Raw genomic sequence first — 24,932 nt, 5'->3', positions numbered from 1 at the left:
GGTCATCACCAGGCAGATGAGATACTTCAGCAGTTCGAGCAACAGGAATCTTCCGGAGGGAGGTGAGTGGGCATTCCTAAGGGCAAAAGCTCCAGGCTCTCACGGAGGCTAAAGATAATCTCTCAGTTAGGGCCTCATTTAAGCCCTTCTCCCGCCCCAGCAGCCTGTACCATACCTTTGGATAACCAGCCCCGCACCCAGTCGTCTTTTTTTTTTTTTAAGTTTGGAATTGCTCATGATTCTTTTTTTTAAATTTTTTATTTGAATTACAAACAAGATTGAATTACATGACAATCCCAGTTCCCTTCTCCCGCCCCTCCTCCCCTATCACCCCCCCAACTAAACACTACCTATCGCTTATCCTTTCTTCTAATCCACACCTGACACAACCTTTCTGCTCCCTCATGACCTCTGCATCCTTCCTCTTCTTCCCTTCTCATTCTCGTAGTTCCCTCCCCCCTCTTTCCATGCTCTCAATTTGCTCACGCACCCAGTCGTCTTAAGTATACACTTTGCTTCTCCCCAGTCCTGGAGTCACCGTCCAGCTCCGGGTCACCACACCAGTGGCGGTCCTCAATGCTGTTATGCTACGGTTCTTTGTTTGTCTGGGTAACTCAGCTGAGCCCCCATCCTGCTTCAGTGCCACCTCCCACCTAACTTCGGTCCCACTCGGGCCCCACCCACCCCCTGGGCCCCGCCTCCAGCTCATTCCCCCCTCCCCCTAATTACTCCGCCCTGCACCACGCAATCCCGCCCACTCCATTCAAGCTCCTCCCATTCCGCCTACGGCCTCTCTCTGGTTGTCACGTTGTCCCCAGTCAGTGCAGCCGGACGCTGGGGCCGGCTTAGTACTTTTTTCCCTTAGTAAGAAATCCGCTAGCGGAATCAAGTCCTTCAGCATCGCAGTTCATCCTCCACCCCAGCTTCTAGCACCTGAAACCCCGTGTGTTCACGCCCAGATTGAGCTTTGGGTACCGGGCAGTAGCCACTGGTTTCTAATAGGGCTTCTACTCCAGGAACAGAAGCCTAGGCTTTCTGGGGCTTGCTGTCTCCCTTCATTCCTTTGCCACCCCTGGGAAGGGAACCATGGGCAGGGCAGGTCTGGCGTGGAGTGTCCCTATGGCCTTGTCTCTCCTCCCTGTCCAAGCGTCTCCACACCTTTGTCCAATCTGAGCTTCAATTGCTCTGGCTTTTTTTTTCTTTTAGCTTCCTGTGGTTGGTTGGGTGAAGCCGGGACCTTCTTTTCCTCTTAGCTGCGCCCCTGGCGCTACCCTCCTCTCTCCCATCGATTCATTCCGTCCCTTGGACAGGAAGGGTGTATGTTCTACCAGAGCAGGAGATTGGGTTCCAGTCTTGTTCTCACTTCCTGTGGACATAGGCTTCAGCATTCCAGGTTTTCTCTCTACCTAGCCCCTTTTGTAGATAATGAGGCTTTGGGGAACCGTCTCTAGTCTGGGGAACGGCTTAGCTTGCTCAGTTCAGAACTCCCCAGACAAGAAGACTTTCTTTTCTTGGTCTGAGTTTCCTGGGGCTCTCTGAGGAAGGAGCAGAGTGAAGCTAGCGGGGGAAGGCTCTGGAGTCTCTTCTCCCTTTCTTCTCCTCTACGCTGGCAGCCGACTTCAGGAAGCTGCCTGTTCACAACAGGTGGGGCCTGCCTCCACCTAAGGTATCTGGAATTTTGCCTTAGAGTGAGACTGGGCAATTGGGCTCTGGTACATCCAAGTGGAAGAGGTTAGTTTTGACATATTGTGTCTCTTGGAAAAGTTTAGTTTTCTCTTTTCTGCTGCTCTTAAGTGTGTAACATCAGGGAGCCACCCACCTGCTTCACAGGACTTGTGGCATCTTAGGGCCCCGCTCTGTTCTCCCCGATTCCTGGCAGAGCTGAAGGTAGGGTTGAAGCCAGGCCACCTTCTCTCTTGACTTCCGCATGCTTCCAGTTCCGTTCTTATTAGTTCATTAATTAATAATTGATTAATTAGTTCTCCTACTGTTGGACTCTAATGTCAGGGGCCAAAGCAGGAAGAGAGATGGGTGAGCACGTAGCCCAGTGGGAGCACTCCACAAAGGGGGAGGGAGGTGGTGGTTACGGCTCCACATTCTGCTCCTCCATGCCAGACGACACATGTTCAGTAAAATGAACAACCAGAAAGAGACCAAGGATGCTCATAAAAGTTTGTTTTTTAATTGAGTTGCTCAGTGATGTTCTGGGGTCTCTGCTCTGCCCCCAAATTATTGTCATCCATCCCTAGTTCAGTCTCTAAAGGGGAACAGCTCAGGAAAACTGTCAGTGTATAAAGGAGAGGGGAGAGGAGCAGGGGAATTCTGGGGAAGGAAGTAGGGGACCATGATGTAAGGGGTCCTGGGGTAGAGGACACAAGGAGAATGCCTGGGATTAAGAGGTAAGAAGGGAGGTGGAGAGGATGCCGAGGGAGCAGAGGGGAAGAGCCCAGAGGCCCTTCTCAATGTGGCTGTACCGTTTTGTTTTATCTCCTGATTGCTTCCAGCACTTCCTCACCCTTCTCCACACCCTCTCCTACTCCCAGGGTTGTCACACACATGCTCCAAGTGTTTTTGTATCATCCTTTCTTTCGTATACTCCCTCTTTCCTTCCCAAAGCCCTCATTCTCTCTCTCTCTCTCTCTCTCTCTCTCTCTCTCTCTCTCTCTCTCTCTCTGTGTGTGTGTGTGTGTGTGTGTGTTTCTGGTCAGTGTACAGTGGCCTCACTGAACCTGGAGCTTACTGACTGGCTAGGCCAGTCGGCCAGCCAATGAGCTCCAAGGATCTGTTTGTCTCTCTCCCACACTCCCATCCCTCCACCCTGGCACTGGCGTTATAGATACCCATCCTGTGTCCAGCCTTTTTTTTTTTTTTTTTTTTTTTTTTTTTTTTTTTTTTGAGACAAGTTCCTCTGCGTAGCTTTGTAGACCAGGCTGGCCTCGAACTCACAGAGATCTCCCTGCCTCTGCCTCCCGAGTGCTGGGACTAAAGGCGTGTGCCACCAACGCCCAGCTTGTGTCCAGCTTTTAAGTAGGTATTAGAGATCTGAGCTCAGGTCCTCGTGCAGGACAGACACGTCACTGACTGAACCATCTCCCTAGCTCCCCTCAAAGCCGTCATCCTTGGCGTCATTACCCACATCTGTACGGTGAGGCCCAGGCTCAGGATCCTCCCCTATGTTCCGAAACTACTGGCTTCTCCCTCTGCGTTGCTGCCGACTGAGATGGTTGTTAATTCTGACTCCCACCCCCACCCCCGCTCCCACGCAGTGGATTCAGGAATTTTGGATTCTCTGAGTCAAGCACAGCCTAGGTATAGAAGGAGGTACCCCCAAATCCAGGCTCCAAAGGTAGTGTTCTGGAGAAGAAAGGGCGAGAGAGTAAGAGAATGAGAGAGGACAAGTGAACCAGAGAAGGTATTGAGGGAGGCGGGCAGGGATAGAGGGCAGATGGGGCAGGGGATGCCGTAGGAGTAGAGAAAGGCGAGCGAAGGCCAAGAGTGCAGACCACTGCGCAATGCTTCAGACCACTGTGCTGAGGGTGGAGGAGTCCTCTGAGCGCACCAGACGCTGCACAGGAGCCCGCTTGAGGGGGCGCCGGGTCTCGTCCCGGTTCTGCCACACATAGTGGATCAGATAAGCCGCTACCAGCGTCAGCCAGCCTCCCATGGTAACTAGCAGGGCCACATCAGTGCTCCTTCGGGTCCCACCTCGTCCTGTCCCACACAGCTCTTCCTCCCTAGTCAGCAGAAGGAACTCCTGTCCCACGAGATCTGGTCGGGCTCCTGGACCACACACGATGCCTGTCCCGGAGCCTGGAGCTAACCTCACCTGTCTGAGAACTTCCTGTAGGGCACAGTCGCAGCGCCACGGGTTGGCAGACAGGTTCACTTGGATCTGCAGCCCCGTGAAGGCTGCCACAGGCACGGATGCTAGCTGGTTGGCAGAGAGGTCAAGGTGGCGTAGAGTGCCCTCCAGGCCCTGGAAAGCAGCCCCTGAGAGGTGGACAAGGACATTATGAGACAGGTCTAGTTCTTCCAGGACAGGCAAGTGCTGGAAGGCACCAGCTGGCAGTGACGCCAGCTGGTTAGCATCCAGGTAAAGCTTTCGGGTGTTGTTGGGGATGCCGCTGGGCACGGCACTCAGGCCAGCCCGGCTGCAGCGGAATGTCTGTTCGCCGGCTTCTTCGGCTATGTAGCATCCCTGGGGCAGTGTGTGAGGGCTGGGCACGGGAGCCCCTGTGCCTATCACCAGCAGGAGGGGCAGGAGGCGAGGAGCTAGTAGAAGCATGGTCACAGATGATCATAATCCTTGTGCCGAGGAGAATCTGCGCAATGGAAGATCCTATAAAGGAAGAGCAAAGTTAGAATACTACGTCTCAGGGAAGTGCTCTCCTGATTGAGCCCCTTGGTGGTGTCTCTTTGGGCCAGAACTCTCCATTGGGGCCTTTCCCACCGTAGGTATGTCTGTCTGTCTTCAACAGGATTCTAAGAGCAAGAATTCCTTAGGCTTGACATTTTAATGTTCTATCGTTTCTAGGAGGTTAATCTGTGAGGCCCCTTTGTCCCGTTGCCCTGTTGAGATGGGCCTGGGAGGTCCTAGATTATTGCTTCTGCTTTTATAGTAATTTTACTTCTTGAAATGAATAGTTTTGTCCTTCACGTGCCTGTGTGACTGTGGGGGAGGCCAGGTAAATACCAGGAGGTCTGGTTGGCACTAATGTAAAGGCAAGAGTGACCGATTAGTGATAGAACTCCAGGGTGTGCAGCTAGACTGTTTAAGTAGGTAACAGGTACTTCTGGCCCCGCCTTCTATGCTCGTCAACCCTCTTTTCTGGAAGCATCTACTGCTCTGCCTTCCCCAGCTCTGTGCTCTTGGTTGGCCCTGCTCATCTTCCCTCCTCTTCCTTCTCCTTCCTGCCTCTCACCTGGTTGGTGGCAAGAGTCCTCTCCTGTGCTTTCTCCCCGGATGTAGTTCCCCTGCCAGTGGGCTCTGGAGAACCGCTTCCTCCTTCAGAAGTCCAGTTTGCTTGCTGCAGCTGGAAGCTGCGACCTGGGGCCCAAGTGTATAGAGTTTCCTGGCATGTGACTCTCTGCCCCAGGTGTCAGATACCTGAGCCATGGCCTGGTCAGGCAATGCCAAGAGAGAGCAGATCCTAGTTCCTGATGAACTATGTGTGGGAGAACAGGCCTGGATTCCATTCCTTGCCCCAGGCTTTCCTCCCACAACTCAGTGGTTGCTATTTTCTATCTGCTGCTGAAAACTGCCTTCCCGAACCTCCTTTGCTTGTCCAGAGCCTGGCTGGCCAAAAGGATGGCTTCTTGGTTGCCCTGGGGGCAGAACCCTGCAATTACACCTCAGTAACTTGCATCACAAGCCTTCTCCCTCGATTCTGTGTTCTCTGTAGGCCTCATGGGGCCTTTTGTTAGTAAACATTCCTCAGTCTTCCTCAGAAACATCTTAGAGGATGCACCTGGATCTTCACAGGGCCAACCCCCTGACCACCAGGGGGTGCTGTAGTTCAGTTTCGGTTTGCTGTTGTAGACGGTTACTCAATGTTCTTGAAGGCTCCTGAAGCCTGCTATGGTGGCTTATGAGTTATCCTGCCATCTTTTCTGTGCTGTGATGTTCTTGGGCTTCTAGGATGGCATTTTGAGTTCTTCTTCATGCCTGTGACCCAAAGATGGCTAGGATAACTTACTTATTCTTCAGGGCCTCTTCATCCTAAGGCCTTTTGCAGGCCCCACCACTCCACTCCATCCCCTCCTCTGGTGTCCACTGGGTGGTAGCAAGGAGGGATTTGCGGCCACAGAGTGTTTTGTGTGGGACTCTGAGCCCTTGTGTCCAAACAAAGCAGAGCGTGGAGAGGCCCCACGTGGTGGAGCAGACAGGAGAGAGCTTGTGGCGGCGAAATGCAAATGCTGCTGTTTTCATTACTGTCTTTCAGAACAGTCTGGTTTCATGATGAAAACACCAAGACAGGTTGTCCTGCTGCACCTTACCTCCCATACTCTGCAGAGGCAGGAGTGACCCAAAGCCATCGTTACGGATGGCCATTAGATTAGCAGTTCTCAGCTTGTGGGTCATGACCCATTTGGGGTTTCAAATGACCCTTTCAAAAGAGTCACCTTAGACCATTGGAAGACACACATATTTACATTACAATTCAGAACAGTGGCAAAACTGCAGTTGCGAAGTGGCAACAAAATATTCTTGTGGTTGGGGACATGAGGGACTATATTAAACCCTTGCAGAGCTAGGAAGGTTGGGAACCACTGGTGTAGACGACCCACCCAATACCTTAGCTCATGGGCTTGTAACCTCCTTGACCCTCACGGGCCAGCCAACCACTGCTGCCACCTCCCAGCCTGGCCCCGTGGGGTAGCATCTTGCCCACACCTTCTCCAGTTTGGGGCAGGATTTAGTGCTCCCAGTCATGGTTGGGAGCTCAAAAGAAGGGACCATCCAGGGGAACCCTTGCAGACTGCAGGTGGGTAAATGGAGGCCCCCAAAATGACTAGACTTGTATTATGTCAGTGACCAGACAAAGACCGTAGCCTTCTCCAATTTCTCAACCACTTCCTATCCCCACTGGCATCTCTCTCACCTCCTCACTGGCATCTCTCTCACCTCCTCACTGGCATCTCTCTCACCTCCACGCCATACTTAAGTACTTGGTGCTTCTTTGACCATTGGAGATCTTGTGTGGAACTCTCTGGCTTACTCCCACTAGAGGTGGAAGAAAACAGGAATGTGGAGTGTCACAGAGTAGCAGGGAGACACTTTAAGGAGGCTGAAGTCAGACTTCAGATTATTATTATTTTTTATTGTTTGGTTTTTAAAGACAGGGTTTCTCTATGTAGCCCTGGCTGTCCTGGGACTAATTTTGTGGACCAGGCTGGCCTTGAACTCACAGAGATTTGCCTGCCTCTGCCTCCCGAGTGCTGGAATTAAAAGCATGTGCCACCATGCCCAACCAGTTATTATTATTATTATTGAGACAGTGTCTCACTACGCAGCTGAGGCTGACCATAAACTCACTGTATAGCCCAGGCTGGTCTTGAACTTACACTTCTCCTCCCTTAGCCTCCCAAGCCTTGATGGATTTTGTATGAGTTTGTTTGATCAGGACCAGTCACAAAGCTGTAGAGTCTGGTGCAAAATGAAATGTGAGGCCTTTTGTTTAAAAACATAAGAATTTGAAGGTAGTAATAGAGTTTAAAACCCAACCCAAGGTTTCTCCAGGCATTGATGTGGGCTTTCGTAGAGCTATGGACATTACATGTCATAAGGCTGTCCCTGTGGCTTACCTTGGAACAAGCAGTTTTAGAAGTGTGGTGGGGTTAGGACCAGATAGTAGGATACCAGCTGTCATCACCCCGGGGATGTATTCACCTCTGACTCATTCTTGTGACGTTAGCAGGGACACGTCTCAGGTTCACATCTGTCTGAAGAGTCAGATGGGTTCTGAATCTTCTGAAGAGTCAGATGCATTTGTTCTGTGTGGGTTGCTTTTGAATTAAAGCTAGACACTCTGCCACTGAATGCATGGGAGCGCTATCCTGCTGTTCTCTCACCCCAGCAGGGGGGTTAGCCAAGGCCCAAGGGTTGAGCCTGGCTGTTTCTGGAGAGTTATCTTCCTGGACTAGGGCACCTGCCACGCCAGAGTGAGACTGGGCTGTCCGACAGGGCAGTTAGAAGAGCAGCTGGCAATCTGCCCATAGAAGAGGCCACCTGGAGCTGTGGTTGTGCTTATTAAAGGGAGGCCAAGTACAGGGCTCAGGAAATGAGAGATCTGAGGGGAGAAGAAACTGCAGTTATGACAGTGTTCACTACCGTGTGTAGATTAGTAGAGATTAGAGGAGAAATTATGCCCTGTCATTTTAGAAGACTTACTTTGTTGTTTTTTTTTTCAAAGTGTGTGTGTGTGTGTGTATGTTGAGAAATATATGCACATGAGTGCAGGTGCTGGAGGAGGCCAGAAGAGAACATGGGTGCTGGGAACTGAATTCAGGATCTCTTTAAGAGCAACAGGTGCTCTTAACCACTGAGCCATCTCTGCAACCTCCCCCAGTTTTGGTTCCCTCATGTAGTGAGGACTTCTTGTCAGCCTGCTGCTCATGTGTGGGTCGGAGAGGGTACAGAACAGACCCTGTTCCTAAGGCGCTGTGTCTATAGCAGTGGTTCTCAAAACAGTCTACATGTTAGTCTCCCAGTGGTGGTGCATGCAGTTAATTCCAGCACTCAGGAGGTAGAAACAGGTGGATCTCTGTGAGTTCAAGGCCAGCCTGGTCTACAGAGCAAGTTCTAGGACAGTCAAGGTTGTTATACAGTGAAACTCTGTCTCAAAAAAAAATTAATTCCAGAGGCTAATCTGGAGCAAGTACATTAAAATCTTCATGCATTGACTCTAGGCACTAGTATGTCTCCAACTTTGCCTAGGATTTTCTAATGTGAGCCTGTGTTGAGACTATGTAACATAGACATGTTGACACAAATCTTCTCCATACATTAATGTCTGCCTCGATTGACATGTATAAGGAACTTGAAACACAGATAGGATATGTAGTAGAACTTGGTGGCTTTCATCTAGCCCTTACCCCCTTCTATGACAGCCACTCAGATTTGGGGGACTACCCAGATCTGCAGTCTCTGTTGATGGAGCCTGATTGGTCCTTCAGATACCCCCAATCATGGGGCTCATTTTTCCCAGCTCCTTGGCAGCTGGTCCAGATTCCAGCCAGTGACTTCTCAGGGGTTGACTAAAGTATTTTCTGGGACAGTCTTTGATTTGTTTATAAGAGAGTATGGGGCCAGGCCCTTCTTGTCTCTGTGCTTTGAACAGGGAGGGGCAGTCTAGCTATCTTGTCACCATGGGACAATACAGCAGAGAGGAACAGTTCCAAGTGAGGTGTTGGCCTGGACATCACTGAGTCACTCAGTCATCAGAAGCCTTGTAGGGGGTGCAGAGATCTTTGTGCTCACTGACAAGCACTAGGGAACCTGAGATGTTGATCACAATGGGTTGTTCCTTCAAGGGAAGGGATGCAAAACCTGTTTTTCATCCAGAAGGCCATAGGGAACATGCTTTCTAGCCTAGTGACTGGACACTTTTCCAGTACTGGATCCTCCCTTAGAGCCTTATCGTAAATTTGTTCTTCTCAGTCAATCTACAGAACCCATCTTTATGGACTTTACAAAGAGTTTCAATGTAGACACGTCTGATCTGAATTTAGCTTACTTTGTTTCTCAAGGAGATAATTTATGTGTGATTTGCTGTGCATACAGCATCGAGTTAATTATGACCAGAATAGTTTCCACAAAATCGTGCGGTGCTTGAAAATGCCTAAAATAAACCATTTGGAGTCAGAAACCCAAAGTTTGAAACAACACTGGCTACCGAGTTGTGTTAAGCTGAACTTCCTCTTTGCCTCCTCTGTTGCCTGTCAGAGACATCTCCCTCCCCTTGTACCTCCTTTCACTATGTGGGAAGATAAGCCCCTCCTTTAATTTAGATACACAATAGGATACTGGTAGCCTTGAAAACAACTGGTGTGGACAAAGAAAATGTAATAAGATATTTTATTATTATATTATTATTATTATTATTATTATTATTATTATTATTGTTTTTTGAGACAGGGTTTCTCTGTGGCTTTGGAGCCTGTCCTGGAACTAGCTCTTGTAGATCAGGCTGGTCTCAAATTCACAGAGATCTGCCTGCCTCTGCCTCATGAGTGCTGGGACTAAAGGTGTGAGCCACCAATGCCCAGCAAGACATATTATTACTATTATTTAATTTTTTTACCTTTTTAACTTAACTAGGTACAATCTTATTTTATTTATCAATCCCAGTTCCCTCTCCCTCCCATCCTCCCATACCTCCCACGGACCCCCAACCCATCCCTCTTCTGCTCCAGAAAAAGGGTGAGGTCTTCCATGGGGGCTCATCAAATTCTGTGCATTATTTGGGTCAGGGCCAAGGCCCTCCCCCGTGTGTCTAGGCTGAGAGAGTATCCCTATATGGGGAATGGGCTCCCAATGTCCATTTCTACACTAGAGATAAATACTGTTCCACTACCAGAGACTCCATAGACTGCCCAGGCCTCCTAACTGATAACCAGGTTCAGGGGGCCTGGTTCTGTCCTATGCTGGTTTCCGAGCTGTCAGTCTGTGGTCCATGAGCTCCCCCTTGTTCAAGTCGGCTATTTCTGTGGGTTTCACCAGCCTGGTCTTGACCCCCTTTGCTCATCACTCCTCTCTCTCTACAACTGTATTCCAGGAATTCTGCTCAGTACTTAGCTGTGGGTCTCTGCTTCTGCTTCCATCAGCTGCTGGATGAAGTCTCTAGGCATATAAGGTAGTCATCAATCTCATTATAGGGGAAGGGTATTTAGGATAGCTTCTTCACTATTGCTTAGAATCTTCATTGGGGTCATCCTTGTAGATCTCTGGACATTTCCCTAGCGCCAGTTTTCTCTTTAAACCTATACTGGCTCCCTCTATTACGGTATCTTTTTTCTTGCTCTCCTCTATTCCTCCGCGGACTCAATCTTCCTGCTCCTTCATGTCCTCCTCACACCTCCTCTTCTCCCCTTCTCTCTCTCCTAACTCCCTCCCCCCCCATGCTCCCAATTTGCTCAATTCTTGTTCCTTTCCCCTTCTCCTGGGGACCATATATGACTCTCTTAGGGTTCTCCTTGTTTCCTAGATTCTCTGGAGGTGTGGGTTGTAGCTTGGTAATCCTTTGCTCTATGTCTAAAGATAATATATAATATATAAGATAATATACATATATATGTATATATATAATATGTATATATATATTATATATATGAGGGGTTTTGCCATAAAGAAGAGTAGAGTTATGCCATTTTCAGGAAAATAGATGTAACTGCAGATCTTCATGTTGAGCATGTAAGACTCAGAAAAGTAATTATCAAATGTTTTCTCTCATGTGTAAAATCTGTATACACACACACACACACACAAACCCTTTGGTAGCACTCAAGCTACATCTCAAAAGGTTGCTACAAAACCTCTCTCTCTCTCTCTCTCTCTCTCTCTCTCTCTGTCTGTCTGTCTCTCTCTCACTGAATAAGATAAATAAAGTGATTCCAGAGTGACTAAGCTGAAATTATAATCTGATAAGGAGCAACTAGGCTGCCCAGGATCTGGCACTTGTCCTTGCCTTGTAAATAGGGTTTCAGGTGCGATTCATGGGAAATTGCAGGGTTTTACTGGGAAGCAATAATGGTCTTTAGTGCTTGTTACCTGTGCTGGGATTCCTGCTGCATGGCTGTGAGAAGTGTAGACATCTGGGTTGAGGGGATCCTTTTACTTTTTGTGTCCCTAAGATTTTTCTCATCTCTCTCTCTCTCTCTCTCTCTCTCTCTCTCTCTTTTCTTCAAGACAGGGTTTCATTGTGTTGTGTAGCCCTGGATGATCTGGAGCTCCCTCCATAGACCAGGTTATCCTTGAACTCATAGAGATACACCTGCCTCTGCCTCCTGAGCACTGGAATTAAAGGTGTGTCAGACCACCCAGCAATTTTCCTCATCTTTCTATCTTGTCTCAGTGTGATTCTCCTAGGGGTAGGCACTCTCCTGTCCTGAGGCTTCTGAGGAACCCAGAGGATGGAGCAGCGGGCATCACCTGGGCACAGGGAAAGGCCTCACAGTGATGGTAACAGCTGAGTGAGGGCTTTAGGGATGATCAGAGATCTGTAAGGTGGAAAAGACAATGGAGAGGGATTAGAGACTGAGGCAAAATCAAGACGGTGCAGGTGTGTTCTAGGAATGACAGCCCTATGGGCAACTGAGTTCTGGGATTCGTGTGCAGGAACATACTTCATTTGTCAGCTCTGTTCTGTGCAGGAAATGTAAACACATGAGTTAAAACTTGGAGCAAGCAGTCTAAGACAGGAAGCCGAGCTGCAAGTCCACACACATAAAGCCCTTTGCCCTGGAAATATAGAGAGCACCCAACAACATTTGTTGAGATCTTTCCTACAAGAGGGGCTGGCTTCTGGCAGGGGGAGGAGTGGTCTGGGAGTGGAGGCCACCTAGAATTTCTAGCTAGGTGAGGCCTCCTAGGAGCAGGAACTCAGTTAGGAGGGCAGCTGGGAGGGTCTAGTCTCGAAGCTATAAGATTTTATATCCTTTGCCCTCTGGTTCCGAAAGATATCCTGTGTTCTCAGCTGCTTTCATTTCTGAGAAAGAATGTCCGTGGGTCATATCAAGGAATACCTTCGTTCCTGAAGGTAACTTTCTGCCCTTGGTTCCCAGAGGGAGGGGTTCTGGTTCCCAGGCAATGCCTGGGGGCCCAGAGGACTGGCCAGATAGTCTTTGCCCTCCACAGCCCATGACAGCCAACCTACCAGGCTCCATTCTTCCCTGTGCTGGGGTGCCCTACACCCAAACAAAAGCACAAACATAACTGCACATAGCTTTTTCCTTCCTTGCATTTCTGAAGGAAGTAGAGGGGTGAGGTGGGGAGGGGCAGAGGAAGGGGTGACATTTGTGGCCCAGTGCCCCAGCTGGCGGGACAGGGAATCGGGGTCTCCTCTTCTCAATGGCCTTCTTTCCAGCATCCGCTGTGGCTTTCTTTCCTGTCTGCATGTAGGTGGCCAGCTTAGTCACCTATGTGTGTCTGTCACAAGCAGGGCCTCTCCAGCCCTAGATGGAATCACACTCCAAGGCTGAGGAATGTGAGCATCTCAGCTGACTGAGCAGCCTGCACAGGGAAGGGAGAGCTTGTGAAATTTAAAAAACACATTTCATAAAATATTTAAAAGTAGTATCACATTACATAGAGGTTGAAAGTAGAGAATGAAAAGATAGTCCTGATTCTGTCCACCCTAGTATAACGTCTCTTCTCTCTTGTTGACGTTCCATAGCCTAGTAAAGGTCTCAACATCATTCCAAGCTGGAAAAGACTAACAGCAGACCTGTACCGAGCACTTAGCTATGTACCAGGGATGGTCCCAAGCTCTCTACATTTATAGACCCTATTGATCCTAAGATCAATGAATGAGGTGTCATGAACATTACCTTCTCTGTTTAGAGATGAGGTAACTGAAGTAGAGAGGTTCAGAGACTTGCTTAAGGTCACAGAGCTGGTAGACAAAGGAGCAGAGAGCCGAACCTGACGCCAGATCACCACTCTAGTTTTGCTTAGCATATTCACAAATTCATATTCAGATTTACAAAATCCTTTTATTATGGGCAATTTCAAGCACCAAAATAGAGGAAATAATGTGAGGAACCTCATGTCCCTGCCACCCAGTTTTAATAATTATCACTGTAGTCAATTTTAATAATTATTAGCTTTTGGCTGTTTATTTTCCAATGTCTCCAATCCATATTACTTTTTAGTAAATCCAGGTATTGTGTCATTCAATCCACAAAAAGTTTAGAATATATCTCTTTAAAAATTTTTTGTTTTGTTTTTTGAGACAGGGTCTCTCTAGACAGAGTCTCTCTACTTAGTCTTGGCTGTCCTTGAACTCACTATTTAGACCAGGCTGGTTTCAAACTCACAGAGATCTGCTTGCCTCTGCCTCCCAACTGCTGGGATTAAAGGAATGTGCCACCACACCTGGCTTTCCCCTCTCACTTTGTGTGTGTGTGTGATATACAAATATATAAATTATACATATACACATATAAATGTATATGTATTACATATCTCTGCATAATAAGGTAAAGTCTTAAATGTATATTATTATTGTGTGTATATATGTTTGCATGTGTGAATGTACTCTCAGAGGTCAGAGGACAACTTGGAGGAGCTGGTTCTCCCCTTCTACTATGGTTTCCAGGGATTGAACTCAGGTGGCTAGGCTTGTGTCAGGGGCTTTTACCCAGAGTTAGCCCTAGATATTTTTTGGCCTAGCTCTTTTGTTTCAAATAGAGCCTTGCTATGCAGCTTAGGCTCTGCTAGAACTCATTGTATTCCTCAGGCTGACTTCTAATCTGTGAGCTTCCTGCCCCTGCTTTCCAGACTGCTGGGATGATTGGCACTCACTACCAGGTCCACATGCTTCCCTTGATCTAGATTTTGCTGACGACACACCTGAGAAATGCTTAGTCTCTATCCTTATCTTTTCATATAACCTGGAAACAGTTTTGCATGCTGACACATCGTTTCTACAACCATAAATGGTTTCACATTTTTCTATTCAGTGTGGACAGAATGTTCACCCGTTTCTTGGGCATTTAGGTTGCTCTCAGGATTTTACTACTATAGACATTGCTGGACGTTGTCAGGTACATGGGTTCACTTTCTTAGAATGTGGTATGGAAAGTACAATCATGCCTTCGAGGCATGGACTATTTCTTTCCTTGGCACACAGTGCCAATTCTTTGTCCAAGGGATTGCATGCTCCCTGGTGCCATATGAGAGTGCTGCCACTCTGCCTGAACAGTGCTCAGGCCATCACTGCTAAAGGGTGCTTGCTGTAATTATGGTAAGACTTGGTAATTATGAGGCTAGAGAATTAGGGATGATGACAGGGACTCCAGCTAACGCAAGTGGAATGTGATCCACAACTTACAAGGCAGAAAGAGCTGGAACTTTGTCCATTCCCATTGTGAAAAACAACTTGATAACAGGAGTTATTAATAGGCTATGACATGTCCTGTGACCTTGCCAATAGACTCTACATTAGTCAGAGTGCCTTGTTGAGATGTAGACCCTGATCTTCACAGACATGAGAGAAAACTGGCAAAGATCCAGAGAGCTCAACCAACTAGATGGACAATAGAAGACTCCCAGAGAGGAATCAGGAAGGTTCACTTGGGAAAAAAAATCAACCATTGTTTTGACTCTAATGCTGAGCAGGTCTCTGTGAGGCTTTTTCAGCAGCTAGGATCATTTCTTAGATGTCAGGATCTAAAGGGCCTCTGACTCTGGGAACACTTGAGAAGCTGCCTAATTCTGCTTTGCGAAGGTCAAATGTACACTCACAACTTGCTCCCAGGGCTACCACTTCAGCCTTGAGACAACTATTTCCTGGTAGCTCCCAGAGGATGGGTGGGTCTAAGGAAAAAGCTCTCCAGGTAGTTGGGCAGGCCTTCTCCTTCCTGTCTCTGCACGCTCGGTTCATCGTGCATTTACAGCCTGCCGGTTGACATCTATTAACATCGGATCCTGTCATTCCAGCCGTGCCAGGACTTAAGGGCACGGGACTTAGAAGATGGGCGGGGAAGTGGAAACAACCGAAAGGAGGCCTTCTTGTTGACACGGACAGTGGGAGTGGCCCAGAAGAGCTTAAGACCTATTTAGTTCAGTTCCTACAATGTAATAGGTGCTTTATATTACATTCTTTTGAAACATCAAAACACCCTTGGAGGTAGGTTTTCACAGCTGTGGAATTGAGATTAATACGAGTCATTTGCTCAGGATTACACTGCCAATAAAGGCATACCTGCACTATATGTACTTAGCAGTAAAATCTGTGCCCTTCTCTTTGGAGCTTCAAGACATGAAAGTTGTATACCAGAGGCACATTACCAAAAGCCACACACGCTAACCCGAGACACAGACTCAAAGCTCCTTACTGTTCGTAAGGACTTTTCCTATGACACACATCCCAGATGAAACCCGACGCGGGGAGATCCAGGATGCGGCCAGACCCACGCCAGCAAGGATTAAATGTAGCGACCAGGTGTACCAATGATGCCCATAGCCTCCCGTCTCTACAGACAAGTACCCCAACCAAGGTTCTGAAAATGTGATCCCTAGTGGAGACAGGTGGGAGGGGCTCCATCAGGACAAAGGGCTGTGCTTCTCGGCTTCTAGAGTCTGCGACGTTTAGTGGAAAAAAAAACTCTGCACTTGTGGTCAGACTATCTCAGCAGGGTCTTATTGCAAGTTACTTAAAACTCTGAGTCTCTTGGTCTAAAAAAAACGAGAGCTTGGGCAAACCGCTTGTGCATGTCTTAAAGGGCGCAGATGCAAAAGCTGGGATTGTTACGCACCAAAGAGACTTCACCTGATCTCACTATTGCGTCAGGGAGAGAGACGTTCTGCCGTGCGTGCTCAGAAGCTCGCAGCGAGCTGGGAGAGGTAGCCCAGGGGAAAGCCTACAACTCCCAGGAGGCTCCGGGAGGGCGGGTGACGAGGCAGCGTAGAAACTACACTTCCCAAGAGGCACAACGTGTTTAGGCGCGTGGCAGTGACGTCACGAGGCCCGGCTCAGGGAGCTGATTCGGCCAGAGCTGCCAGCGGGGTGGCTACCGCCGCTGGTTTGTTACAGCTGCTGGAGTGGCCGCGGCCCGGGTTCTCGGGCTCCTCTCCCGGGCCCTCGACCTCCGGCCCCGCGCGGTGGGTCCTTACGGTCGGCCTCGGAGTGGTGAAGCCCGAAGGCTCCAGGGGTAGGAGAGGCGCGAGAGAAGGCTGCTGCTGAGGAGGCGTCCGCGCAGGAGGAGACCTGAGCTGAGTGGCTGGGGGTGGAGAGAGTGAGTGCATCAGGCGAAGGAGCGCCAAGGAAAGTGGGAGCAGGAGGCCGGGGGTGGGGTGTCCGGGAGGAGCGCTTCAGCTGGGGGTGGGAGGAGGGAACGGCTGGACTTGGAGGGATAAAGGGTTTGCTGCCTCCCGGGCTGAGTGAATGCTTGGAGATGGGGGTTGGGCCCCGAACCCGGCCAGATTCCTAGTGCGAGGTACCAACCAGGCTGCGGAGCAGAGCGGGAGACCCCATGGAAGGAGTTTCCTCGCTCCTGATTAGTGGGGCTTCGCTTTCTTTCCACCCCTCCTCTCTACTGAGTCCTGGAGTCTGGACCAGCGAGCACAACCATGGTCCTGCAGTTGAGGGTGGGCCGAGTGAAGAGACCGACGTGTTGTGTGTACTGCATGAATTCTCTGTTGGGACCCCTTGGGAACAAGTTTGCTGTGTAAAGGGCCAGCCTTAAGCCGGGGAGGGAATGGAAAGTGCTTACCGGATGGCTAGAGTGTTTGACAGCCTGGCTGGGCCTGGACGGGACAGGGAAAAGATCTATAGCAAAAAAGTGGTTCACAGAAGAGAGTTGCTTCGGGCTCTGATTTGAAGCAGGTTATGAAACAGCATCAGGATCTGGTGCTGGCAGCCACCTGCCAGCTGTGGCTGCAGAAGTTTTCAGTCTGGCTGCACCAGATCTTTCTGCCAGTCTCGTGTTTCTTCACTTATAGGAGAAAGGTCAATTGTTTACTAATGGAAGTGACATGTTCACATAGCCACAGGAAAGTCTCAGAAGTACTTTCTGGCTCCCAGTCTTTTTGGGAGTGCGTGGTGGGAGAGGCTGCAAGGGGTCTCCTGGTTTCAAGGGCATCTGGCATTCAGGCTTCAGGAAGGCGATTCCCACGGGGTCCACTAGGCTTTGTGAAATGCCCTGTTGAGCCAGAAAAGGGTGAAGGGTCTTGAAATCCTAGGATTCAGACAGACTGTTGGCACTCCTGAACAGAGAGTGAGGGGGTTCTGTCTGGCTTCGGGGAGGAGACAGCAGTTTCTGGTAAAGCAGCTCTTTTTCCTCCCTTGACCATCTTCCAGAGATTTCACATGTCACGTGGACGCTGTTGCACAGCAGCTGTCCCAGGGGCTGTGTTAGGGTAACTGGAGCCCTAAGGTTGGGGGAAGGTAAACAACTGGTTTTCTAGTTCCTTGGGTTTCTGTTGGGACCAATTATCCATCTTAATGGGCCAGGGGTTTGGTCCCAGGAGTGTGACCTCCCTCCACCAGGATGCACACTAGGCCAACTCATGGATCTGTTTGTTGGGCAACTGCTGTGGGTTCTATTTCCCGAGGTATCTGAGAAGAGGAAACTTGCTTCCATTATACTTAAGTAAGGAACTTATCTGAGGGAATTCTGGCTCCTGTGGAGGAGACTTGGCTGGAATCCTAGCTAGGTGAGATAGCATCTGAGTCTGGGGGAGAAGTGGTTGTAGCGGGATGAGGTAGCTGGTCTGGCACCTCCAGACTATATCTGCCATTCCTTTCTGTACATCTTGAAAAAGTGGAGTTGTTAAGCACAGGAATGACCTCGGGGTCTTTAGCAGGCAGGACCCTAAGCTAGGTAGGTAAACCCAGCATACCGATGCCTTCTGTATCCACCTCCTGCTGGTTAGTCAGTGGTCCCTCAGAAATCTGGAGAGAGCCAGGCTCCTGGGAAAAGGGACAGACCATTCTTCTCCCCTGTGGCTACTGCTACCATTGTTTTCTGGGCATCGAGGGCAGCCGTTTTGGTTCCTTATGCTGTAGAGCTTCTACCACTGGAGCTAGACAAGCAAAGGCTGTTGTTAATTCACACCCACAAACATGCTAGGAAGGGAGGTGAGATCAGGTGGAGCCAAGAAGGGAGGAGGTAGGAGGGAGGCCACAGGTAGTTTTGTATCCTTGGGAGGAGTAGGCTGATATGGGTACCACATCCCACCTGTGGGAACTATAGATATTGGCTGTGTGCTCTGATCTGTTCTCTTCTCTCTCTGGTGGGGTAAAGGGCTCTGCTGGTTTGGCGGCCTAATAGTGATGCCCCAAGAGTTTTAGCCTGAGCAGATGCCAAATGGCTAAAATTCCCCAATGGATGGGTCATTTTGTGTCGAAATGTTTGTAGGTCTGAGCAAAGGCCATCCCTGGCCTGCTTTTTTCTCTTCCCCCTTCTCCCTGCCCTGTCAGTTCTCCTGGGGCTGGGCTTGAGGAAATCCAGGATTAGAGAAATAGGGGTGGTGGGAACAGTAGCCCCAAAGTACTTCATCCACTGTTGCCTGTGTCCCCAGTCCTCCCTGCTTTTGCTCCTTTTGGGAGCGGCTTAGAGTAGGGGATGTCTCCTATCAGCTCTCCAGTGAGAGCCAGCAGAGGTTATTCTGAGTGAGAGTTCTGAGAGAGCAGGCCTCTCTCCTCACCCCAGGAGGAAGAGGGCCTCAGGGTACAATAGGGGGTGAGATTGGGGACTGGACATTGATTGCTATCGTCTGGACTGGACACCTCTTGGTGACTTGTCCTCCTAGACTTTGTCAGCACGTAGTCCCAGTGGATGATATTTGTATGACAGCCTGGTGTCAGTCCCAGCCCAGCAACAGGAAACGACTAACCTTACATTCATGTGGATTTTTCTCCAGCTTCTGGGCTTGAGAATGAAACAGTGGATAGTGGCGTGGAGCTCTCAGGGAAGGAAAAGCCTCCTCTGTGGGGCTCAGGGTGTGAGGGGCAGGGAAAGTGGTGTGACCTGTCTCACCTGTGTTGCTTGTTTGCAGAGCAGCAGTCAAGAGGGGTGGCAGGATGAATGTGGGCACGGCACACAGTGAGGTGAACCCCAACACACGGGTGATGAACAGCCGCGGCATCTGGCTCTCGTATGTGCTGGCCATCGGACTCCTGCATGTCGTGCTGCTCAGCATCCCCTTTGTGAGCGTCCCTGTCGTCTGGACCCTCACCAACCTTATCCACAACTTGGTAAGAGCCTGCTTACTGCCAGTCTCCGACCATATGGGCTGTTGTGTGCCAGAGCTGAGAGATAGGAGGAGCTTGACCTGGGACAGACAGCAGGTCCTGACAATGTCGCCTGAGCCAAGGCCGGGCTCTTATCTTGGCCTTGCTCCCCCTTGTGGGCTGTAGCGTACCTACAAGAATCAAATCTGCACCTTGCCTGTGTCTCCAGGATGGGCTTGCTGCTGGTTACATTTGCGCCACCTGAGAGCTTAGAGCTGAGAGCTGAGGCCTTGCTGAGGTTCTCCTGAACCTCTGTGCTCCCTAAAACCTGCTTCCTTATACCCCACTTTTGAGCAGACAGGGTAGTCCTCCTTCCTTGGCTTGCTCCTTTTAGCTGACATGCAGAGACCCTAGTTGGGCTGGAGGGCAGCCATGTTTGCCCATTGTGTAGCTAACTCCTCCCCTTATGCGGTCCCCATGTCCTTCCACCATGTGGGCTCCTGGGCGCTCTTTTGTATATTGAGACTGCCTGCTTGCGCCAATGCAGCAGAGGAAGGTGGCAGTCCACCTGGAGCTGTTTCTGTGTGTGACAGGTTGGGAAGCCAGGCTGGGAGTCGACTTGCCTTTTGTATTTTCTGATGAAGGTCTTTCCTTTCAGGGCATGTACATCTTCCTGCACACGGTGAAAGGGACACCCTTCGAGACTCCAGACCAGGGCAAAGCCAGGTTGCTGACCCACTGGGAGCAGATGGACTATGGAGTCCAGTTCACAGCCTCTAGGAAATTCTTGACCATCACCCCGATTGTGCTGTGAGTGCTTTGGCTGTGGGAGACGCCAGCAGGTGTGGTAAAGCCAGGGGCTCAGCTAGGCTCCAACTCTCCCCAACTTTGGCCCTTGGTTTAGAGATGAGCAGAGGGAAGGAAGGAAGGGGCATACCTTGGGTCTCACCCTGGCCCCTGGGTCTTTCTGGCCGACTTTCCCCAACTCTGTGCAGGAGACAGGCCCATAGGCCTGGGGTAAGCTGGGGGTAGGTAAGGAGTGAGACTTGTCGCTCCACTTCTTAGTTGGGACCCTTATTTTCCTATCTTCTTGCCTTCCCCGGCCCAGGTACTTCCTCACCAGCTTCTACACCAAGTATGACCAAGTCCATTTCATACTCAACACTGTGTCCTTGATGAGTGTGCTCATCCCCAAGCTGCCCCAGCTCCATGGAGTCCGGATTTTTGGAATCAATAAGTACTGAGGTTGTAGCCCCTTCCTCAGCCAGGTTGGCAGGGGAAGGGTAGAAGGCCTTTGCTGTGATGCTGAAGACAGGAGCCTCTGGACACTCACTGCCAGAGATGGGGGTGTGCCCTGGGCCTGGCTTCCCCCTCGCTTCCCCAGTAGCCGACTTGGAGTAGCTTGTAGTGGGGTTAGGGTGGGGCCCTTGGGCTCTAACCCATTCTGAAGTTTTTGATCTTTTCCTTTTGCCTTTTGAGTAGAGATGCCGTGGGGGTGGTCATGAAAGGGGCTGGGCTTTCCGGCTGACTGTGGACCTCAGAAGTTGGGACAGGAAGCCAGGAAAAACCCCTGTTGGCTTGTTTACCCTCAGGCAGCCATAGCACTTTAGCCCCTGAGAGGGGCAGAGGGACGGTACGGCTTCTGCATCGTCTCCCCCTCAGTCTTTGAGTGTGTGGGGTGAGACTCACTTTTGTATGTATTGGAAACACACGTGCTGCGCTGTCTCTCCCCTCTATGTAGAGCAGTCAGGCTCGTTGACTTCCTTGCAACCCACCCTGGGTGAGCTATGGGGTAGGAGGAAGATTGGGAAAGGAAGATGGGGTTGGGGAACACCTGGTGTAGAGGTGGGGCCAGGATGCTGCTGCCCTGGTCCAGGGGAGAGGGGAGCTGTGAGCAGGGGGAGGGTGGGGTCTTAGGATGGTCAAGATAGCAGCAGCTGATGTGAATCAGTGTGAAAAAGAGGATCTGGGGAGGAGCCAGATCCAGCCTCCTCTGGGATGTGGGCTGGAAGGAGAGCTGGCTTGGAGGGTTAATTTACCCACAGAATGATGGTGGGGAAGGGTGGGGAAGGAGGGAGTTTGAAGCTCCTGGCTTGGTGTGAGGGCGTGCACAGGCTGAAATAGGCCTGTGAGTCCTCAGAAGCACAGGTCCAATCGGACACTTCCCTTAGCTGTGTCTGAGGGAAACTTCCCTGGGTAGCTCTTCCTCAACCCTTCAACCTGTATTCTCATGTAGATTGTGCCCGGGCAGTGCCTCTTGTGTGGCCAAGAGGCCCCCTCCATGTGAGGTCAGTGGGCTCCACAGTGCTATAGGATCCCTGCCCAAACAGGGCACTAGTAGGGACAGCTGCAGGCACTGTCTCCTCAGCCCGAAGAGAGGTGGCTCACAGAGTCTGACTAAGCTGAAGAGGGGCTGTCTTCTCCCCTCGCTGGTTTGGTTCGACTGGGGCATGTTCCTTTGGAAGGGTGTGGGTGCCTGAGCTCTCCAGGGGATGGAGGGAAGTCACTCACCCTGTTTCCTTCCCCTGACCCTCATTCTCAACCCCATGTATCATAGGGAACTTTCACCTTGTGGTCTTTCTAAGCAAAGTGTGAATAGGATTTTTACTCCCTTTGTACAGTATTCTGGAAAATGCAAATAAAGTACAACACGTTCTGTTAACCACGTGTCTCTCCGCATCCTTTTGATGTTCTGTTAACCATGTGTCTGTCTGCACCCTTTTGGCCTGGGGAGGGAGGGGTGGTGGTGTGGGGACTCTGGGGCGGCCCAGGGGAAAAGCCAAAGTGGATGTGGGGAAGCTGGTGAGAGCCTTGCTGAGTTGCAGCTAATCCCCATAATCCCCGCTGCCTGTGCCTCACCTGCTCTTCCTCTGATTGGGTCTGAGCCTCTGACTTCGTAGGCCTGGCTGGGGGGATTGGGAGTGGGGTTTGGTGGCCAGGAAGGTCAGTCCAGACATGGCCTATAAATGGAGTGGGGTGGGGGTTGCTACTGGTGCTCTGGCATGGCCCATTCTGGCTTCTCACCTCAGCCATTCCCAGTGGGTTTCTGTTAGGGAGGCTGCCTTTCCCCCTCTCACTGCTGTGATGAGAGGGAGGGAAGAGGGGTCCTCAGGGCTTCTTGCTAGCTCAGCTGGGAGAGGGAGGAACCCTTATCTCCCGAGGACACTGGCCTCTCAGATTGTTCTGTGTAGTCTTATCTGCTGCTCCCTGGCCAGGTACAAAGTTCAGGCAGGCAGAGGAAGGAGCTCCCTTCCCAGCAGCCTGGCTCTGTGACCCTGGCCCAGTGTCATGGTGTTCTTGGAGTGATGGGAAGTGTGATCTTTATACTGTCTAGCTGTACTGTCCCCTCTTCAAACAGGGACTACGATAATGGCAGAAGTGCTGCCACTGGGCCCAGTCTTGGGAGTGCGTCCAAGTCACTAGCTTCCTTGGCTTTTAAGCCAGTCAGGGGGATGTGCCGGGAACCTGGACAATGATCTTTGTTCAGATGCTGGCTCTGCTACTTAGAGCTGTGCGCTCTTACCTAGTTGCTTCTGAGTTCAGTCTTCTGTTGATGAGGTGAGCACCTCTCTGGGCTGTGGTAGCTATGCATGGGCATGCTTCCTGCGGCATAGCCAGCAGTTGAGTAGCTGTATTACAATCATTACCATTGCACTTCCTTCAATGTGCTTCTGGGGAGGGAATGGGGAGGTCAGAAGACAGGCTGGGCTCACTCTAGCAGTTACCGCTGAGGGAGGATAGTGGTGAGGCCAGAAGGCTCCTGGGAGGAGAAGGTGGATGAAGAAGATGGGTGGCATCCAGATAATGGTCTAAGGAGTGGGCACATGGAAATGTGTTATAATGGGGTGACAGGTCCAGCAGGCCAGGTTATTTGTGGGTCTCGAGGGGGTATCACCTAAAAGTCAATGGGGGCGAGAGAGGAGGGAGACCAAGCGCGTAATGAAAGACAAAGTCGGTCTGAGTTGCGTCAAGGTCTCGATTTATTGGGGCTTAGAGTGGGCTTAAATAGCCCTGCAACAATAGAATTGGGGGGAATAATAGAAGGAACATCAGGTATTTGCTGGGACTGGAACATTCTTCTTGTCAGCTGGAACATCTAGTGGTCTTCCTTGGAACAGCGAACAGAAAAGCTCCAGACCCTTTCTCGGAACAGAAGCAGTTAGCAGTTCTGCTTGGCCAAACCGTATCTAATTACAGGTTACAGGAGGCTCACAGAGCTGGCTTTAAGCCGAAAACTTAAAAGGTCATTAAAAGTCTTACAAAGGTGGGCTTTAAGCCGCATAGTTTTGGGCCCACGGCCCCTTACAATGGGGGAGGCTGAGTGTAGTGGCCACACCCTTTTGGGGGTGGCTTCATGTGTGGACATGGCCAGAAGCGGTACATACCCCGATTCAGCTGAGTATGTACCGGACCAGCCTGACTCCTGTAGCTGTTGCTGCAGTTATTCTTGGGTCTTGCTGCTTGCCATACCATGGCATTTGCTAGCTGGCCCTGAGCTCATTTTTGTATCCCGGGTACAGCCATGGCTATTACCTCTCTCACTTGGGACCCACTCATTCCATTCAGCTCACTGGATTGTGCAATCCATTGCACCCTTCTCTGGCCCAAACTCACCTAGCTCATGTATCAGAATTTCTCACTCACTTGAGTCTAAAGGGCACAATCTCTCCTGATTCTGCCATTCCACATGTGTCATTATTTGCTTTATGTAACGACCAGAGAGGTGAGTCACTAGCCTTCGGCAGCTTTCCAGGAAGTACTCCTTCCTGTTGGGGTTTTCAGGTGCCTCTCATAGCATGCCTCCAGCCAGGAGCTGTGCATAGATCTGACAGGATACTGACTCTGTTTCAGGTAAGAAGCTGGGGTTGGTGCATTTGAGATGGACTGTGGTCTTGGGCATGACCTACACACCTAGAATCCCCAGAGCAGAAGAGAGCTGAGAGCAGACTATTATGATAAGACTGGGGACAGAGAAACGGGCAGTGGGGGTTAGGTGCCCAGGCCAGGCATTAGGGACTTAGGAGGTCACAAGAGGTAGGATACAGTGGGTGGTGGTGGTGAAACCCAGGAAGCTTTTGCTTCTTTCAGGGGTTAATTTAGCACCCTGAAATCGGGAAAGGGTTGGTAGTGAGGCCTAGGGATTCCAGCCAGAGCCAAGGGAAGAAATAGCCGTTAGGACTGGTGTTCCATTGGTGAGAGTCTAGCTTTCTCAACCCTCATGCCTTTGGGAATAGACAGCAACTTTGCTCTGAGAAAAGCAGAACATGGGTTTCACTTTTCCTGTGTGGGGCAATCCCTCACCCCATTTGCCTCAATAGGTTCTATGAAGGGCAGAGGGAGATTTGGGAATCTATGGTATCACGATTGCCTCACTTTCAATAAGCATGGAAGATTATCTCTTCTGGTTCTCAGCAATCCTGGAACTGTGAGCTCTTGCTTGACCCCAGGCTGTCAAAGGCAGAAGATTAAAAATCGTGAGTCAGGGACTGGAGAGATGGCTCACCAACTACCTTCCAAAGGATCTGGGTTCAGTTA

General features: G+C 50.3%; 2 protein-coding genes across 3 annotated transcripts; one reads left to right on the top strand and one right to left on the bottom strand.

The window, feature by feature from the left end:
• Positions 1-3,517: 3,517 nt before the first annotated feature.
• Positions 3,518-4,285, bottom strand: LOC100763945 (leucine-rich repeat-containing protein 3C). The gene has a single exon (XM_027424084.2). The coding sequence runs from the start codon at positions 4,283-4,285 to the stop codon at positions 3,518-3,520; it is 768 nt and encodes a 255-aa protein (XP_027279885.1).
• An 11,917-nt stretch (positions 4,286-16,202) lies between these two features.
• On the top strand, positions 16,203-22,059 carry Ormdl3 (ORMDL sphingolipid biosynthesis regulator 3). Of its 2 annotated transcripts, none has more exons than XM_027424129.2 (4): positions 16,203-16,458; positions 19,228-19,421; positions 20,056-20,207; positions 20,506-22,059. In XM_027424129.2, exons 2-4 carry the CDS (start codon positions 19,248-19,250, stop codon positions 20,639-20,641), a joined length of 462 nt encoding a protein of 153 aa, XP_027279930.1. In that variant the 5' UTR covers positions 16,203-16,458; positions 19,228-19,247; the 3' UTR covers positions 20,642-22,059. The 2 variants fall into 2 exon arrangements, with proteins under 2 accessions (XP_027279930.1, XP_027279928.1); XM_027424127.2 differs by having other exon boundaries at positions 16,204-16,458; positions 19,223-19,421.
• Positions 22,060-24,932: the final 2,873 nt, after the last annotated feature.

This window comes from Cricetulus griseus, chromosome 7 (genome assembly GCF_003668045.3).
Source record: "Cricetulus griseus strain 17A/GY chromosome 7, alternate assembly CriGri-PICRH-1.0, whole genome shotgun sequence".
Lineage (NCBI taxonomy): Eukaryota > Metazoa > Chordata > Mammalia > Rodentia > Cricetidae > Cricetulus > Cricetulus griseus.
This window is presented reverse-complemented; position numbering and strand designations above follow the sequence as displayed.

Bases quoted from the DNA above. Each gene is read 5' to 3' on its own strand.
- LOC100763945 (XM_027424084.2), bottom strand. From the start codon at position 4,285: ATGCTTCTACTAGCTCCTCGCCTCCTGCCCCTCCTGCTGGTGATAGGC.
- Ormdl3 (XM_027424129.2), top strand. From the start codon at position 19,248: ATGAATGTGGGCACGGCACACAGTGAGGTGAACCCCAACACACGGGTG. The intron at 19,422-20,055 runs GTAAGAGCCTGC...CTTTCCTTTCAG, and splicing joins CCAACCTTATCCACAACTTG to GGCATGTACATCTTCCTGCA. The intron at 20,208-20,505 runs GTGAGTGCTTTG...TCCCCGGCCCAG, and splicing joins ACCATCACCCCGATTGTGCT to GTACTTCCTCACCAGCTTCT.